The sequence below is a fragment of the Auxenochlorella protothecoides genome (assembly GCF_000733215.1).
Source record: "Auxenochlorella protothecoides strain 0710 unplaced genomic scaffold scaffold34, whole genome shotgun sequence".
NCBI lineage: Eukaryota > Viridiplantae > Chlorophyta > Trebouxiophyceae > Chlorellales > Chlorellaceae > Auxenochlorella > Auxenochlorella protothecoides.
The window spans coordinates 36758-55161 of record NW_011934483.1 but is presented as its reverse complement, the minus strand read 5'-3'; the positions used below and the strand labels follow the sequence as shown (position 1 = coordinate 55161).

General features: G+C 60.7%; 5 protein-coding genes across 5 annotated transcripts in view; all 5 read right to left on the bottom strand.

Annotated features, from left to right (window-relative positions):
* Positions 1 to 292: 292 nt before the first annotated feature.
* On the bottom strand, positions 293 to 1752 carry F751_3253 (hypothetical protein; the record flags this gene model as incomplete). Its single annotated transcript, XM_011403923.1, has 5 exons — positions 293 to 532; positions 694 to 787; positions 953 to 1038; positions 1213 to 1381; positions 1604 to 1752. The coding sequence occupies 5 exons, from the start codon at positions 1750 to 1752 to the stop codon at positions 293 to 295; spliced, it is 738 nt and encodes a 245-aa protein (XP_011402225.1).
* Positions 1753 to 1935: 183 nt separating this feature from the next.
* On the bottom strand, positions 1936 to 4499 carry F751_3252 (Ferric reductase transmembrane component 3; the record flags this gene model as incomplete). The annotated part of the gene is made up of 10 exons (XM_011403922.1): positions 1936 to 2088; positions 2283 to 2405; positions 2527 to 2670; positions 2921 to 3045; positions 3177 to 3267; positions 3449 to 3578; positions 3737 to 3814; positions 3946 to 4071; positions 4172 to 4226; positions 4349 to 4499. The coding sequence occupies 10 exons, from the start codon at positions 4497 to 4499 to the stop codon at positions 1936 to 1938; spliced, it is 1176 nt and encodes a 391-aa protein (XP_011402224.1).
* Positions 4500 to 6166: 1667 nt separating this feature from the next.
* On the bottom strand, positions 6167 to 11132 carry F751_3251 (Superoxide-generating NADPH oxidase heavy chain subunit B; the record flags this gene model as incomplete). Its single annotated transcript, XM_011403921.1, has 16 exons — positions 6167 to 6406; positions 6554 to 6647; positions 6800 to 6885; positions 7068 to 7236; positions 7432 to 7638; positions 7820 to 7968; positions 8235 to 8357; positions 8503 to 8646; positions 8810 to 8934; positions 9088 to 9178; positions 9385 to 9514; positions 9787 to 9864; positions 9997 to 10122; positions 10283 to 10337; positions 10454 to 10616; positions 10752 to 11132. The coding sequence occupies 16 exons, from the start codon at positions 11130 to 11132 to the stop codon at positions 6167 to 6169; spliced, it is 2361 nt and encodes a 786-aa protein (XP_011402223.1).
* Positions 11133 to 12422: 1290 nt separating this feature from the next.
* Positions 12423 to 16837, bottom strand: F751_3250 (NADPH oxidase 1; the record flags this gene model as incomplete). Its single annotated transcript, XM_011403920.1, has 14 exons — positions 12423 to 12753; positions 12863 to 13111; positions 13352 to 13558; positions 13754 to 13902; positions 14151 to 14273; positions 14442 to 14585; positions 14689 to 14813; positions 15017 to 15107; positions 15253 to 15382; positions 15557 to 15634; positions 15759 to 15884; positions 16011 to 16065; positions 16199 to 16361; positions 16592 to 16837. 14 exons carry the CDS (start codon positions 16835 to 16837, stop codon positions 12423 to 12425), a joined length of 2217 nt encoding a protein of 738 aa, XP_011402222.1.
* A 1128-nt stretch (positions 16838 to 17965) lies between these two features.
* The window catches only part of F751_3249 (hypothetical protein), a gene marked incomplete at both ends in the record, with an annotated part of 2539 nt that continues 2100 nt past the window's right edge, over positions 17966 to 18404 (bottom strand). The window contains one exon of the mRNA XM_011403919.1: positions 17966 to 18040. Coding sequence (XP_011402221.1) covers positions 17966 to 18040 — 75 coding nt within the window. The remainder of the gene's footprint in view (positions 18041 to 18404) is intronic.

The window sequence follows — 18404 nt, the reverse complement described above, 5'->3', positions numbered from 1 at the left end:
TGGCAGCAGACAGTTTGCCTGTGCTTAGGCTGGGAGCTGGGACAGGGTCGGGATGGTGCGTGGTGGATGCGTGCCCTTGGCCCTCCCCAAGCTCTCGTTCGTGGATGAGTTGGACCACAAGAGGGGGAAAGAAGCAAGGCGCTGGGGTCACCGCCGCGCTGGGCGTCTGGTACAGAACAGCAGTGCAGTATTTAATCGTGAGCAGTGCAAGACCGTATGAGCAAGGGGCTGGCAGTGGCCGCCCTGGCACCGCCCATGGTCTGGTCGGAGATTCATCAGGCACGACCTCCCCTCACAGGAACCCGGCCATGTTGTGGAAGTCAAAGTGGGCGCACCCCTTTCCACTGCCGTTCAGCTCGCAGATGGCGAGGTGGGCGGCCTGGGCCAGGGGCTCTGGCCCTGCCACGTACACCCCCACATGCTTGGCGCCCGTCTCCTTGGCTGCAGCCTGCAGGACGGCGGCAAAATCGGGGCGGCCGGAGGCGATGGGAATGCTTAGATCGGTGCCAGGGACCACCAGCTGGTCGCCCACCTGTGTGGGTGATTTGCATGTGGTGGGGGGTGCGGCTTGGATGCAATTCAGGGTTGCCGGGCTGGAGGGCCTGAGCTCGGGACTCAGGGGCCCTCCAAGCCCAAGCCAAGAGTCTGCAGCGCGCCCAGGCCTCTGCAGGCAGAGATGGCCCCCCCACACACCAGCTTGCAGTCCATGGCGACCGTGTCATGGACACTGCTGTTCACCTCCATCTGCTCGTCGGTGGCGCTGCCAGTCCGGGTGTCACGCAAGTACCTGGGAGGGGCGGGCCGGAAGCTGGAGAGGGGGCAGAGGGACTGGCACCGTGCTGAAACGCGCCGAGACGAGGGTCAAGGTGTGTGGGGCCCTCTCTCTTCGCTGCCCCCTGCCCCTGCGACGCCCTGGGAAACGGGTGCCACGCCACATGCATCCTCCTCTCACCGGTACAGATTGGGAAGGAAGACGGCCAGGAGGAAGGGGAATCCCAGCCCACCCACAAAGAAACCGAAACTGGCCAGGGCCGCATTCTGCACGAGGCCGGGGGCAGGGGTGGGAGTTGGGATGTGACAAATTGGCGAGGGCTGGCAAGGTCGGCCTCGCTCGCCCTGGAGGTCCCCTTCACCGAACCCCGCCTGCAGGTCAGCGCACCCGACACACACCTTGCCCTCCCTGCTCCATGGTTCCTGAGCCCGCCACCTTACCCGCCACTCGATGTAGTTCAAGTCTGGGTCCTCGCCGAGGCTGGCGGCATACGTCTCCAACTCCGCAGTCCAGCTGTACGTCACGAAGTGGCCGACAAAGCCACCGAAGAAAGTCAGTGCGGTAACGATGGCAAGGTGGAGGGGGCCTGTGGCCTGCGGCTGCAGCTTCCTGCAGGGAGGGAGGGACGGGTGGGTGCGCTGTTTCTGTGTTCCAGCCAGGACTTGGGTGCCGAAAACTTTCCGAGCAGATGCACACACCCTCCTCAGGCCCTACAAGGCCATGGTGAACAAGTGCTTTCGTGGCGCCCCATTTTATGTGGCCCCTTCCTCAAGTTCCTGTCGCCTGAAAGGTTAGCTCCATGGCTGGGAAGGACCATGCAGAACCCCTCACCTGACGCGATTCCACCAGAAGGGCGAAGCCAGTGGGAAGCTGGCAGGGATGGTGGAGTCTGCAGCCACGAGTTTGGGGAGTCTGTCGCTGCCCGAGTCACTGCCTTGGGAGGACAGCTTCTCCAGTGCAGCGGACGTCTTCATCTCCATCGAGGCGTGAAGAGGCTGCTGGCTGGTGAGGTAGAGGCTGACCTCCATCCACCCATCAGCGCCCCTGCAGCAGGGGGTTTGCAGCTCCACCTGAGGAGGGCGGCGGCCTTGCTCCATGGCACCGCTCATCAAATCCTCTCCCCTCTTCCCCTTCCCCTGCCCGCATGCAGGGCGGGTCCGGGCTCACATGGCAGCGCCGGCAACAGCACGGTCCAGGACGCAAAACTCGACAGCATTGCGTGCCGCCCAAACAAAGTATACCCGGCGGGGGCTCGGTGTCTCGCCCTGGGCGCGGCGGGCCACCAGGTCGGAGAGCACCCGCAGGACCGCCGTGCTCTACAGGAGGAAAGAAAGGGAAGGAGAGGCTTGTTGGCGAGGTGTAGGACGCCTTCTGACACGTGCGGGCCCATCAGCGGGCGGGCGGGCGGGCAGGCTGCCAGCATGACCACTTGGCGGGCACTGACGGGTGCATCCAGCAGGCTCTCCTCACTCCTTCAGGAAGAAAGAAAGAAGCGCCCAGGGATGCATACCGCGATGCCGCCAGCCAGCACGACGACAACTTCATCCTGCCTCCACGGGAGGGGAGCGCCGTAGGGAGGCAGGCTTGCACGCACTGGGAGGATCTCCCTCCTCTTCAGCCTTGCCAGGAGCTCCTGCACGGTTGTTGGGGTGGGAGTGCCGGTCCTGAGGCTGCCGCGCATGTGCGATTGGGTAGATAGCTGGTGCCTTGGCGTGCCTTTCACATGGCTCGCACCCCCCATACACAGAACCCACCCTCGACCAGGCGCCTTGCTTCTTGATGCGCATGGTCAGCATGCCCTCCGCTGACAGGTGGGAGATGGTGAAGGGGTGCCACTGCCAGCGGGAAATGCTTGGAAGCAACAGAAAGATGTCCTGAATGGGGCAGCCGCCGACCCTCTGTTGCGATGAGAGACGGTGTGGCGGTGTTCAGGGAGGCTATCGGGCTGCCTCTGACATTGCCATGCAGTGGCCCATGGGCCTTTGCAGGGAAGCACAGAATGGGGAGCTTCGCCACATTCCTCTTTTGTAAGTGCCCCACTGCCAGATCAGCACAGCGCCAGAAGGGAAGAGGTCTGAGTCTCCTGGCTCTGCCAAGCCAGCACCCTTCTACTGCCGCTGCACGCCTTTCACCCCCACCCCACCCCACCTTGGAGCCCTGGAGCTGCAGCGTTATCACGTCCTCGCTGGCATCCACCGCGCTATGGGCCACTGTGGTGGTGTTGGCCAGTGCTCCAGAACGCAGTGCCAGGTCGATGCACCACAGCAGCAGGCCTGGGAGTGGTAGGAAAGGGGGATACGGTTGGGCAGGTGCAGGGCTTGAGTGTGTGTTTTCGGGGTAAAAGCGCCAGGCCATCACCAGCAGGGGCTACGCCTCGCGGCAGCAGTCCCAACTGTCCTCACACCAGGGCAGAAGTAGACCCAGGAGCCGGAGTAGTGGATGTTGGCAAAGAGCATGAAGCCCAGGAAGCCAACGATGTGGCAGCGGTAGTAAACCTGGGGCAGCAGTTGGGTGCGGGTTCAGGTGGGGTCCCACCGCTGTCCACCAGGACGCCATGGGAGTAGGAGCAAGCAAGTGCAGAAAGGCGTTGGCTGATGGCTGAGGCACCAGTGAGACTTCTCAAATTGGGCCCCGTCCCCTCTCCCTCCCCCACCACACACACATGCCAAAACCCACCTCCCAGAAAGCCCGACGGCACCAGTCCATGGAGGTCAGCCAGAGCGCGAGGCCGAAGAACCAGGAGATGGAGCCGGCCAGGTAGTTCATTGAAGAGACGGTGGACCAGTCGCTAAACATCGCCCAGAATCTGGGGCAAAGTTATGCAAGGGGACAGATTGTGGACTTGGGCAAGGCAGGCGGGTCCAATCCATAGGTTTAAGACACCTGTGGCCGGAGCGTGATGTACTTGGCACCCTCCAAGGGCCACGCACACCGAGCAAGGGAAGGGCAGACTCGAGGACTCACTGGTGGGTGACGCCCCAGTAGAAATAGTACAGGAGGCCGTGCAGGGAGGTAACAATCATGGTGATGTGGCCCATCCACCTGTGCGGGAGTGCCAGGTGCCGGGGTGGGTGGGTGGGGGATTGCGTTTGGATGAGAAGTCTTGCATAGCATCTTTGGAAACTTTGGAGTCCCTGCAGAGACAGGATAACTAAAACACGCACAGCATGCACCTGTGCCAGCGGATCATCTGATGGTAGTCCAGCCCACTGAGTTCCTGCAGGAAGCTGCTCTGGGGAATGGGGAGCAGCAGCAGCCAGACGTCAATGTACAGGAGCACGCCAAAGTAGAGTGCCGCGCTGTAGGGCATGGAAGGGGGGGAGGGATATTTTGAGACTGGACCAAGCCCAGGCCGACATTCTCAACCCCTGGCCTCCAGGGAGAACTCTTTGCACTCACGATTCCAGTCGGCGCTGCCAGAGCTCCACACCTGGCTTCAGCCCCGCCGCCTCCACTGCGCATTCGGGAGAGCAGGAAGGCAACGGTGGGGAGGGATGCTGAATAGGTTGCCAAGCTGTGGCGGCCCAAACTACATGGCCTCCATGCCACCCTAACGTTCCAGGATCCCGGCCTCACGTGCGCTGTACCGTGTCTCCTCCCTCTGCATGCCCGTGCAGAACCACATGAGGTTGAGGAGTAGCACCATGCAGAGCATCGCAGCGTCCAGCACGCTCATTCCCCCAGTCTGCCTGATCCAGAATCCACGGGGCGGCAGCTGGTACTGCATGGCCCTGCGTCCCTGTGACATTGGATTCGAGAATAGAGGTGCCATTGGCAGGAGTACACTTCCAGAGTCGTATACCTCAAGGAATGGCTACAAATTCAGGTGAATGGCCAAAGCCTCAGGAGGCCAGCTCGTCAGGGCGAGCCGTCCCTTCCACCATCGTACCAGCGCCTGCGCTTTCCTCATCCAGGTCGGCTTGGTATCGTTGGGGAGCCTCTGCGCCAGTATGGTCAGCAGAGCACCCCCACCCAAAGGTATCCAGGTGAATAGCACATAGAAGGGCTCCCTGCCAGTAGGGTTCGAAATGCCATACTCGGCCCCATATGGGTACACCAGGGGCAGATCCTTGATGCCCGGGCCGTAGATCCGGTTGAAGGAGGCGCGCCACATGAACTGGATCCACATGTAGACCGTGAAAAGCAGACCGCATCCCACAAGTAGTTTAAGTGAGTTGCGTATGTAGGGCAATGTGCGTCTCAACGCTGACGTCCGGGGCGCTGGTACAAGGTCGGAGAGGTTGCCCTTGGGAAGCGTGCTGTCCGCCATGGCGCCGCGGGCAGCTTCAAGAATGGGACAAAATATAAACAACAAACTTATTGCGTGGCGTTGTGGATGAAATACTGCGCTGGCGGCGCTGTTTCCGGGTGTACCGGCTTAGAGCGCACGCCTGCATGACTAAAAGCCCTTGAAGGGTTCTCTGGGCACGAGGGCTTGGCGCCATGGCAACAGACATGCTGCCCTGACGTTGCGGGAACTTCAACTAGGATTCTGCTGACAAGCCTTATTCAATTCCAAGCAGTTTGGGCGTGTGGACCTGCCTCTGCCCCCATTCTGCGAGCTCCGGTCCACAATCGGCCGGGGGACAGATGGAGTTTGTCCTCGCGCTTTGTCGATCATCCGAGTGAAGCACACCCGTAACATTGACACGATATCGTATTGTTCGATAAACTATTAGAAGGCCCCGAGTGCGGCTTGCTCTGTTGGATCCGTCCCGCCGCAAACGCGCGGCCGCAAATGCTAGGCTTGTGAAGGTTCTTGCCCCTCGGCGACCAATCTGGGACGTTGGCTGATCAGGGCACTCCTTTCAATTCCTAAGTTTTCATGCATCTGCAAGATTTTTGATTCATCAGCACCCATGCCTCGTCGATCTCGAGTGTGCAGCCCCCCGGACGAACGTCCCCATCGCTGGTACAACCGTGGTACTTGGGGTTGCTCCCCTGACCTTCAGATTGCTCAACCCCATGACGCCCGCAACACCTTTGTCTCAACCACTTGAACCTTACATGCATCAAATGCCGAGATTAAATCTCTGGTCGATGCCGAAAATAAGCTCCTGGAATCCGGTACACATTCCTGAATACATCATTGGCATACCGCGTTGTCCCTGGCCGCCGTCCTTGCTCGGACCCACTGGTGATGCATGACAAGGTATTAATATTGAGAGTTCTCTGGTAAGCACTGCATGAAACTTCAAATGATTGTTTGCAGCTTTTCATGCCCAATTCAGAGACGCAGGGCAACGATGGAGTAAACTTGAGCCAAAGGCCAACAAAGAAGTATTTGAAGAGAAATTCCCGCACCGCTACCTCCCGTCATGATGATCCATGCGTGGTCGGCACCAGGACTGCCCGACTGCTTGTGCTTGCTGGATGGCATGTGGCCCGCCAAGCTCACAGGAATCCTGCCATCTTGTGGAAGTCGAAGTAGGTGCCCCCTCCCAAGACCTTGTTCAGCTGGCAGACGCTGGAATGGGCGGAGTTGGACAGGGTGTCTGGCCCTGCCACGTACACCCCCACGTGCTTGGCGCCCGTCTCCTTGGCTGCAGCTTGCAGGACGGCGGCAAAGTCGGGGCGGCCGGAGGAGATGGGGATGCCCAGATCAGTGCCCGGGATCATGAGCTGGTCGCCGGCCTGTGGAGATGGGGCAGAAGGTGAGCGCGACCTTCAGAGCAGCAGAATGTCAGAGGCTCCTATGAGCAGCAGAGGGCCAGGTGCTGTGAGGGGTCCCCTCCCCCAGACACCCTGGACGAGGCGCTGCGCCGCCGCGCAGGCACTCACCAGCTCGCAGCCCATGGAGCTCGGGTCCCACACGCCCTCAAAGGCAGCCATCTGCTCATTGTTGGAGCTTCCCACTCGGGTGTCGCGCCAGTACCTGCAGGCAGGTTTGAGGTGATTGTGTGGTCGTGGCTGCGCCTGGGCGGTCATGCATCATACGACTAGGTCCGCCCGAGGGGGGTTGGGGCAGATCTCGACATGCCCCTGGTGGACTGGCAATGCCCCGGGAGTATTGCCCCCTCCGTGCACCTGTACAGTCCCGGCAGAAACACCGCCGTGAGGAAAGGGAGGCCCAGGGCGCCGACCATGACTCCAAACGCGCTGAGGGCTCCTTGCTGCAAGGGCACAGCGGGGACTTGACTGACGTGAGGGGTCCGAGCCCTGGCCGTGGCCGCGCGGGCTGCCCTCGGCTAGGGGCCATGATCCCGAAGCACGACACCCCAGGCCTGCCGTGCAGGCGAGCCTCGCTCCATGCTGCTGGCAGCAGCCAAGGCTCCTCCCAGACCCCCGGCCTCACCCTCCAGTAGTACTCCAGGTAGGGGTAGGAGCTGCCAATGCTGGTGTAGTGCGTCGCCATCTCGGCATACCAGCTGTACGTCACAAACTGCCCGACAAACCCGCCAAAGAAGGTGAGGGCGGTGATGATGGCCAGGTGGAGGGGGCCCGTGGCCTGCGGCTGCAGCTTCCTGCACAGTCAGGGTTTGGGCGCACGCTTGCGCTCGTCCGGCCAGCATCAGGACTCGGTGCCCGACTCACGGCAGCTGCCCAGGCAGACCAGGAGTGTGATGGTTTGGAGCACAGGCGAGCAGTTAAATATGCTTGCACCTCTGTTCCCGCCCGCCCCTCAAGCTCATGTCCACGCTCCCCTTCCCAACCCTTACCTTGCGCGGTTCCACCAGAAGGGGGAGGCCCGGGGGAAGGTGAGGGGCTTGGCCCCGGCATCCGCTCCAGCCCGTGGCTCGCTGCCAGACTCGCTGCCACGTGAGGACACCTTCTCTAGGGAGTCCAGCTTCTCGTGCAGGTCGGAGGCCCGGAGGGGCTCCTTGCCGGTGTAGAAGAGGCTGGTCGACAGCCAACCATCGCTGTTCCTGTGCCAGGTGGTCAGGAAGAGTGGGGGGAGAATGTTGGTGTGCTGGGGAAGGGGAGGGCTTCTGCGCATCCTCCCTGCACCCCAGCAAGAGCCTCGGCTCCCCTACACCCAGCAGAGCGGCAGGAGCATGGGGGCCAGACGGCTCCCTTTCAGAGACCCCGTGTCGGCCCAGTACCCACAAGGAAGCGCCGGCCACGGCGAGATCCATCACGCAGAACTCGACGGCGTGGCGCGCCGCCCACACGAAGAAAACGCGGTGAGGGCCGGTGGCTTTCCCCTGGGCCCGGCGGGCCACCAGGTCTGAGAGCACCCGCAGGACTGCCGTGCTCTGCGGGAGGGATCAAGGAAGGAGTGGGAGCGTGGGTTCGTGGTTTGGGGTCTGGGGATGTAGCTGGTGGTGCAGGAGTGGTGTTTGGGAGCACGGCAAGACAGGCAGGGGTGTCAAGCCGCATGTCCATGCGGAACTCGCCGTGAATGCCGCCCCAGATCGGCAGGTTTGCAGATGCTGTGGGAACATGGATTCGGCACCAGGGTAGGTGTTGTTATCCTCGCAAAGAACCCTTCCCAGTTTTGCAGCGCCGTGCCGTCACCCACCGCGATGCCGCCAGCCAGCACGACAACCACCTCATCCTGTCGCCACTGGTGCGGGCCGCCATAGGGCGGGCAGCTGGCGCGGATGGCCATGGACTCCCTGTTTTTCAGTTTGTTCAGCAGACTCTGGAGGATGAGTGGGGGTGGGGAGAGGTGGTGGGGAGATGGGAGGGTCATGTGGAGCATCAATGATGCAACCCATGAGTGATGGGAAGCAGAACATTTGCGCGGTGTCCCGACCAGGCTCACCCCCACCCCTGGCAACGCTCACCGAGCTCCAGTTGCCATACTTCTTGATGCGCACGGTCAGCATGCCATCCGCCGACTGCTGGGAGATGGTGAAGGGGTGCCACTGCCAGCGGGAGATGCTGGGGAGCAGGACGTAGATGTCGTGGAGGGGGCAGCCGCGCATCCTCTGCAGGTGTGACGCGGGGTGGGGGATTGGGTCCTGTCAGCTCCGCAGGCCAAGGGACGGGCCTGGGCTGAGATTCTTCCATTTCCAGCAGCATGGACCCCATATGCCGGGGACCACCCCAGGCAAACGTTGGCAGGCACACTCAGCCCTCCCAACCCCTCACCTGGGAGCCCTGGATCTGCAGGGTCACCACGTCCTCGGTTGCATTCACGCCGCAGTTGGCCACAGTGGTCGTGTTGGCAAAAGCCCCTGAGCGCATCACCAGGTCCACACACCAGAGCATGAGGCCTGAGAGGGAATGGATTGGGCCCAGAATTCCAGGTTACAAATGCGTGTGGTGTGCGAGGGCATGTGAGGTGCAACACAGCCGGGGCACCAGCACTCCAGGCAGAGGGCCACGAAAGCATGTGATGTCCGATCCTCGCCCATGCCTCCCTCTACCTGGGGTGAAGTAGATCCAGGACCCTGGGTAGTGAATGTAGGCAAAGAGCATGAAGCCAACAAAGCCCACCATGTGGAAGTGGTAGTAGATCTGTCCCAGGAGTGGTTGTGTGTGTAGGGTGAGAAGGATCCTCACGTACTGTGCTCAGGAGCTGCCATCTGACCTGCAAGCAAAGGCCCGTGCACCAGCGCATGTGCTTCAATGGCTTTGCCGTGTGGGACGGTCCTGCCCAGGCCAGCCAACCCAAGGAGGTGCGACACTCCCTGGCCCTGCCATGGCCGCCCCGCCACGCCCACCTTCCAGAATCCGCGCCGGCACCACTCCATGGAGGTCAGCCAGAGTGCGAGGCCGAAGAACCAGGAGATGGAGCCGGCCAGGTTGTTGATGTAGTGCAGGGTGGACCAATCGCTGAACTCATGCCAGAAGCTGGGAGAAAGTTGTTGAAGGATATGAATGAGCCAGGCGCAGTGCACAGGCCGAGGTCTCACTTCCCAGATGCATAGTGCCATGCAAAGAGTCGCACCGAGTTGTCATTGTAATTGACAACCTCGACAGGGCTGGAACACCACTATGTGTACGCTGACATCCTCACTGCAATGCTTGGGCCCTTACTACGGTCTTCAAGGAGGTGGAGATCCCACAAGACATCACTGTACCACCCCTGATGCAACCTTCCACCACCCCAAGCCCCCTCGCACTCATGTGTGATGCCCCAGAATATGTAGTAGAGGATGCCGTGCAAGGAAGTGACGATCATGGTGATGTGGCCCATCCACCTGTGCGGGAGTGCGAGAGGTTGGGGATGGCTCGAGGTTATATCATAGATATGAGCCAGCCACGGCGGCAATCAGAGGGTGCATGGTCTGTGTGGCAGCGACATACTGAGGCGCCTGCCACGCAACACCCACCTGTGCCAGCGGATCATCTGGTGGTAGTCAAGCCCAGTCAGCTCGTGGAGGTAGCTGCTCTGGGGCACGGGGATGAGGAGCAGCCAGATGTCGATGAAGAGCAGCACGCCAAAGTAGAGGCCGGCGCTGCAGGGCATGGGAGGGGGTCAGGGGACCGGGTGGTTGCATCATGCGTGTACTCCTGGCTGTGCTCAAACCAAACGCCATGCACCCATCGATCGCCCAAGCCTCTCCATCCAGCTGGCTGGCTGCAGCGCTCTTTCCACCCTCACCCCCCAGGACTCACTATTCGAGGCGTAGCTGGCTCACAGGGTGTGCGGTCTTGATGCCGCTGGAGGCCACTGCGACGTGGAGCAGGCCGCCCATTTGCGACTGGTGTTTTCACTTGCTGCCATGCAGTACAGCACTCAATCACTCACCTGCTCTACCCTGCTCAGCACAGAAGCCCCCCTCTGACCTGCTGCATAGCGCTTGTTGAAGTTGGTCATGCCGACGACGAACCAGATGGTGTTGAGCATGACCACGGTAGCGAGGAACAGGACATCCAGCACGCTCATCCCCCCGGTCTGCTTGATCCAGAAGCCATGGGGTGGCAGCTGGTACTGCATGACTCGACGCCCCTGCAGGCGGGAATGGTGAGGGGGGGGGACGAAACTGGTAACCAGAGACCAGGTCGTGAGGAGAGCTGGCCAGCTCGCACTGGCAAAATCTACACATGCCCATCCATCCGGCCAGGCACCCCCCCGCTGGCCCACCAGAGCCTGCGTCCTCTTCATCCACAGCGGCTTGGTGTGATTGGGGAGCCTCTGCGCCAGGATGGTGAGGAGGGCGCCGCCACCCAGCGGCATCCACAGGAAGAGGATGTAAAAGGCGTCGTACTGGTCGGGGTTCTTGATGTCGTAGGCTGCACCGTAGGGGTACATGATCCCCATGGATTTCATGCCTTCGCCAAATATGCGCTCAAATCCTTCGTAAAACATGCGCTGACACCAAATGTATACGGTGAAGAGCAGGCTGCTGCCGACGAGCAGCTTGATGAAGGTTCGGGCATAGGGTGAGCACTTGGCTGGGAGACTAGGCGGCTGGCGGGCCGAGACCTCTGGTGCGAGCCCTGGGTCCATGACGGCGGTCGCCATGATTGCAGGATGGATTGTGCTTCAGCAAGGATTGAATAACGAATAAGATGGTGCACTGCGGCGTGCTCCTTGAGCTGCAGCGCATGCACGCGCATCGCGTGTGCGCGTGCGTGCCCAGTCTCCTCGTAGGGTTGTTACGCTGGGGATAAGCTGTCGAGGAGAGTGTGTGGACCGTATGCCTTGCACGACCTCCTATCTCAATCAAGCATGCATTCCAAGACACTCGATCATAGTTTGTGAGTTTTGGAGGAGTCGAGGCCTGTCGAGGATGTCGCGCAGTACGCCAGGAGCCAAGGCCGAGGAGACGTCGAGCCACGTCGCAGCCTGACTAATGCGGAGATCAAATGTCAGGAAGCCCTCAAACTCCCACCCGCATAAATCTTAAGAGAAACTCAAGATACTAGATGAAATACAATGTGTCTTCAAATGTGCTCTCATGTCCTCGAGCCAATATCTTGTCAGGAACATCTCCCAACTGCCCCCGAGGATAGATTAGCTCGTAAGACCCCGCACACGACCATAAGGCCTTGCAAGCTACAATGCGATGCAAATTGATGGGTAATTCTGTCGATCGATACGGCAAAGGGCTTGGCTTGCGATCCGTGTGACCCTTTCGCAATAGCATATCTGTCGCGAGCTTGGACTCTGTATTTTGGGACGCTGCCCCGTGGTGGAGGTCGTGCCGAATAATCATTAGGAAGATTGGGCGATGAGGAGTTAGTATAACGCTCTGAAGGGCGCAGGAGGAAGTCTGCCAAGGATCGCTTTGCGAGAGGAAGGTTCGCAGGGTGAGCCGTGACCCATGTTGGAAATCTTGTATCCTTGTCGGTGGTCGCCCCTTGCAACTCCGCCGCCATGGGCACGGGGTCGATCTGTCAAGCAACATATGATTTTAAAGTGGCTCCAGCCAGATGACAGATGCTCATGGCAGGGTATGTAGCAACATGGCGCATGGTGCTTTTGCAGACAGCATTCGGCGCCGAGCCCATGTGTTATGTTGCTGGCACTGACATTGTCGGGAGCACACACTTGGCGGACCATCGCACTAGTAATAATAGCCATCTTCATGTCAGGGTGCAAAAAGAATGGACCGAGAAGGATCTTCGCATCGTCCGGAGAAAAACTCAGGGATAGGGAAGACCTGCGTGGGCGTCCCTACGCACCGATCCACCCAACCCCCCTGACATTGGAGCATGCACAGCATCCCCAGGATGGGGGGCTGTAAGCAGGGTTTTGAGCGCCGTGCAGACAACCAGCACTGAGCAGGGTCCTCAACCAGCTCCAGCCTCGCTACAGCATGCCCGCCATCTTGTGGAAGTCGAAGAAGGCGCCGCCCTTGGTGCTGTTCAGCTGGCAGGTGGCGATCTGCGCATCGCGGCTCATGGGCTCGGGCCCGGCCACGTACACGCCGATGTGGCGTGCCCCCGTCTCCTTCGCGGCGCCCTGCAGCACGGCGACGATGTCGGGCCGGCCCGAGGCGATGGGGATGCCCGCCTCTGACCCCGGGATCACCACCTCCTGGCCCTGGAGCTCGCAGCCCATGGAGCTCGGGTCCCACACGCCGTCGAAGGCGGCCATCTGCTCCTCCCCCGTGCTGCCGGCGCGGGTGTCGCGCCAGTACCTGTGAGTTTGTGGTGGGGGCACGCATGATGGGTCACTGGATCTGGCGGTGAGTGGGTACCAGGCCCTGCCTCCGACCCCTGCGGCCGCCTCGCCGCACTTGCCTGTACAGGTTGGGGAGGAAGACCGCCACGAGGAAGGGGAAGCCCAGGGCGATGACGCAGAAGACGATGCAGTTGACCGCCGCCTGCTTCCAGAAGAAGGGGTTGTAGGGCAGCGCCTCCCCCAGGCTCTGGTAGTGTGTCTGCCACTCCCCATACCACGAGTAGGACAGGGCCTGGCCCACGAAGCCCCCGAAGAAGACCAGGCCAGTCACGATGGCGAGGTGCCAGGGGCCGGTGGTCTGGGGTTGCATGCGCCTGCGGGGAGCGAGGGGAGAAGGACTGTAGACGTGAGTGGCATGGGACTGGCAACAGGCTGCTCGCCGCCAAGGGTGACTCTGCGCTCGCAATTGAGCATGTGGCAAGGAGCGCCCGTCTGAAGCATGGCCTCGACCATGGCAATCAAGGGCTGAGCTGGCGAGCGCATGCATGCACGCAGCCCCGTCCCAACCCACACCTCCAACCCAAATGTCCAGAAGCTCCAAGCAATCCCCTTACCTCGCGCGGTTCCACCAGAAGGGGGAGGCCCGGGGGAAGGTGAGGGGCTTGGCCTTGGCGGCCCCTCCCGCCCGCGGCTCGCTGCCGGACTCGCTGCCATGGGAGGATACCTTCTCCAGCGAGTCCAGTTTCTCGTGTTGATTGGCAGCCAGGAGGGGCTCCTTGCCGGTGTAGAAGAGGCTGGTGGACAGCCAACCATCGGAGCTCCTGCAGGGAGAGACAGGGCGAAAAGTGGTGAGAGGAACATTGGGGTCGTGAAGAGCTGCATGCATGTAGCGAGCAGCAACATTGGTGGTCGGCGTGTCGGCCTTTGGTCCATGACATCCGTGATATCCACCCCACAGTGGCACACGGCCCATCCAACACCGTGGCCGCCACTCCCGACCCCCGGCTGCCACTCACATGGAGGCGGCTGCAACGGAGAGGTCCAGGACGCAGAACTCGACGGCGTGGCGCGCCGCCCACACGAAGAAAACGCGGCGAGGGCCGGTGGCTTTCCCCTGGGCCCGGCGGGCCACCAGGTCTGAGAGCACGCTGAGGACCGCAGTACTCTGTGGGAGGAGGAAATGAAGGAGCGGGAGCGTGGGGTTGGTGGTCTGGTGTCGGCGGTGATGAGCGGGACTGGGAATACAGGCAGACAGGGCACACGATTCAAGAAATCAAGCCTTGGCCGGCGAATGCACCGCATCCTCCCTTCGGGGCAGCAGGTGTTTCCAGGAGTCGAGAACGGGCGCCGACCTGCATGCCCCCATTGCAACACCCCGCGTCCTCTCCTTGGGGCCAGCATGCGATCACTCACCGCGATGCCACCTGCCAGGACCACGGCAACTTCGTCCTGCCTCCAGCGATGGGGTGCGTTGTACTGGGGGCAGCTGGCTCGGATGGGCAGGGGCTCCCTGTTCTTCAGCTTGTTCAGCAGACTCTGGAGTGAGGGAAGGAATGGAGCAGAAGTGGGCTCGTGTATACGCCTCGCACACACCGACCAGCGCAGCTGGGACCCCTGAGGAGTCTGGGCCCGCGCCAGCGACGCCCCCCAGCGCCAAACATATTCCCTGTCCGGTGCGCACAAGCAATGCGCCCCGGCACCCACCTCGGTCCAGCCCCCAAATCTCTTGATGCGCACGGTTAGCACGCCGTCAGGCGACTGGTGCGAGATGGTGAAGGGGTGCCACTGCCAGCGGGAGATGGTGGGGAATAGGAGGTAGATGTCGTGGAGGGGGCAGCCATGCGCCCTCTGCAATAATATTTGTGTAGGAGGGAGGTGAGACATTAGAGGAGAAATGAGGGGAGCGGGGCCCAGCCTTGCACCTGGAATACCCAGCCACGAGCTTACACACCTTGGAGGCCTGGATCTGCAGGGTCACCACCTCCTCGGATGCACTGACGCCGCAGTTGGCCACGGTGGTCGTGTTTGGGTAGGACCCTGCCCTGAGCACGAGGTCGATGAACCACAGGAGCAGACCTGGGTGGGTTGGACAGGGTTTTCTTAGGAAAGTGAAGGGAGCTGTATGCCAGCTCAGGGTGCCGATAAGGTCTCGATCAATGTCCAGGGCTCCCCCTGACCCCTCACCCAGACAACATCGGACAGGCAACACTTGGCAGATGCATGTACAAGTGCTGCAACTGCCCGCAATAACATCCAGAGACCGGGGCACCTTCCCATACCTGGTGAGAAATAGATCCAGGAGCCAGAGTAGTGGACGTAGGCAAAGAACATGAAACCAAAGAAACAAACAATGTGGAATCGGTAGTACACCTGGGGCATGGAAAGGCAGGGAGGGGAATGCGCTAGTGCTCGGGTACGAAAAGCGTGGGAGCTAATTGCTCTTTAAGCGCCATGCGATGTGAGGAATCCAGCCCTGGTCACTCGTCAACAGCACAGGCAGGCAGCTGGAGCTCACCTCCCAAAATCCGCGCCGGCACCACTCCATGGAGGTCAGCCAGAGCGCAAGGCCGAAGAACCAGGAAATGGAGCCGGCCAGGTAGTTGATGGACGAGTCCTTCGACCAGTCGGTGAACATCGTCCAGAACCTGGGACAATGGGGTTTGGGAGTCACCGTTGCCCGCGCAGCTCGGTAGAGGGAAGAGCAGGTGGCACGGCTGGATCGGAAGGAGCACGTGAATGAGCCAAGCGTCACCCCCTCCCGTTCATGCCGGCGCGCACAAGAACGCCACTGACACCGGGCAGGCCTCCCAGGCACTCACTGGTGGGTGATGCCCCAGAAAATGAAGTACAGGAGGCCGTGGATGGTGGTGACAATCATGGTGATGTGGCCCATCCACCTGTGAGGGCAAGGACAAAGGTTCAGGGTAGATTGACTAGGTTCTTTGAAGGCCACAGGTCAAACGAATCGATGTGTATCAACCCTGAGGAAAGGGACTTGCTGGGTGCTGTCCCTCAACCCACCTGTGCCAGCGGATCATCTGGTGGTAGTCCATGCCACTCAGGTCCTGGAGGAAGCTGCTCTGGGGAATGGGAAGCAGCAGCAGCCAGACGTCGATGAAGAGGAGTACGCCAAAGTAGAGGCCCGCCCTGTGGGAGATAGGGGTTGGCATTGGGGTAAGTGAGGGAGGCGGGTGACAACAGAGAGACTCAAAGCTGCGGCAGGCCATTCCACGCCCTCGCACAACAGGCTCATGGACTGCACAAGGCGCTCACCACTCGAGCCTGAGCTGCCAGACCTCCTCCACCGTCCTGATACCGGCCAGCCTCACTGGCACAGAGAGCATGGGGCAGTTGGGCGTGAGTGTCGGTGTGGCAAGGGGGTCCCCACTGCGAATGGCGGCGCCGAGGGCACCTTCTGCCTCTCATGAAGACCTCATGCCCTGTCAGTAAACAGCACTCACTTGCAGCATGCTCATCGTTGAAGTTCTTCATCCCCACGCAGAACCACATCAGGTTCAGCAGTAGCACGATGACGAGCATGAGGACATCCAGCACGCTCATTCCCCCGGTCTGCTTGATCCAGAAGCCATGGGGCGGCAGCTGGTACTGCATCACCCTCCGGCCCTGGGGTGGGGAGTGGGGGAGCGGGCAGGTGGGACATCGCGAACGAAGGGACCCTAGGTCAACCCTTCTGGCTGCAGGGCTTTCCAGAGCAGCAGAATCGCTATTCAGGCCTACTCGGCCTCTGGGATGGCAGAGCTGTTGCACAGATGCTGCATGACCAAAGCCATGTATTGCTAATGCGGTGTGCAGCCCTCATCTGTTCTCGTTGCTTGGGGCCCCTTCCTCCTCACCAAGGCCTGGGTCCTCCGCATCCAGCCAGGCTTGGCCTGGTTAGGAAGCCGCTGTGCCAGAATCATGAAGAGAGCGCCACCACCCAGGGGCACCCAGAGGAAGAGGATGTAAAAGGAGTCGTACATGTCGAGGGACTTGACGGGGGGGTCCAGGCCAGCGCCATAGGTGTACACCAAGCCCAGCCTGGCCATGCTGGCCCCATAGATCTTCTCGAATCCCTCATACCAGAAGTACTGGCACCACATATATACCAGGAACAGCAGTCCTGCTCCTGTAACGAGCTTGAGGGTGGAGCGCAGATATGGTGCCGCCAAGTGGTAGGCGCCCGCAGGCCGGCCTGGCTGGCTCACCACATGTGGCTCTGTGACTACCCCGGGGGTGGCCATTACGGAATGTGATGGGAGCTGGGAGACGTTTGTCGTCTGAAATCGCGCAGTTCCATCGACATGAAGATATGTCGACGGCATGGAATGGGGAAGGACGAGTGCGCGTGCTCTGCGCGTGCGCGTGTGCCCGGAGGGTTCAACAGGGTTGTTTCGACTGGAGGCTTATCTCGACAGATTAAGACTGAACTCAATGGCGATAGGCTACAACGAGTATGTCAAGCACAATAACTATTTTTAGAGGTTGCCAAGCTCACCAGTCCTTGAGGAAGTCAAGTATCTAGGTGGAAGGGCAAACGCAGTCCTCTTTCGAGATCACGTCGGACACGTGACGAGATTCATCTGACGCTACGATTCGAAATCAATCAAAAGCGGCGCATTCGACTGGTTACGGTAAGACTTGCAACTCCATGCATGACTTGCGATCTGCTTTCCTAAGTCCTTGGACAGGCGCCGTATCCGATAGCTCATAGCCAAGTAGGAAACTCTTGAACCTAAACCCACACCTCTCATCGAGGCTAGCATCCAAGCACACAGATGTGATCTCGTTAAATCCCTCGGCTGTTTACATTGTACTTTGGAAAGGAGGATTCTAGGGACACACACGTTGTGAGAGTGACAAGCCACCACTGAAAATGTCGTACAGAGTCGAGACTTTAGATCCCAGCAGGCAGTCAAGCTTACAACGGAAGTGTGCGGCAGCAACAAGCACGTGCACATGTTTTGATTTACTCTCAAGAAGTACTGACGGAGGCCAACGGCTCTCCGAATTGTTGGGACAGGGGTTGCCAGCATGTGACAAGAGCGCTCGCATACCAAAGAGCTCGTTTGAGCAGTCATAGGTGCCTCCCCTGCCATGGCAAAGGATGTCTACCTTGCGGCGGAGGTGATGCAAGCTAATGAGCGGGGGGTGGTTTTTGAAGGTGTGTTGGAGGAGGCGCACTCCGTTTAGGGGATGGGGAAGGACTTTTGCGTGGAGGTGGGGGTGGGCTAGTGGGTTTTGCACGTGGAGGAGGCAGACTCCGGCGTGGGGGTGGAGAATGCGTCTTGGGTGGTGGCGGGCGTCTGCTGGGTGGTGGGGAGTGTTTTGGCGCAGGGGGAGGGGGCCTCGACTGTGGAGGAGGGGACTTTGGCTTGGGTGAGGGAGGCCGTGGTTGTGTAGGTGGAGACCTAGGGCGTGGAGGAGGGGGCGGTTTTGGGGTGGGAGATTGAGGTGGTGGATGGGGTGTGGACGACGGGGGGGGAACTTGTGGGAGGGAGGAGGCGGAGGGGGCGACTTGCGGTAGGGAGGAGGCGGAGGGGAGGACTTGGCGGGAGGGGGGAGGTGGAGGGGAGGACTTGGCGGGGAGGGGGGTGGCGGAGGGGAGGACTTGGCGGGAGGGGGAAGGTGGAGGGGCGACGTGTGGGAGGGGGTGGCGGAGGGGACGAC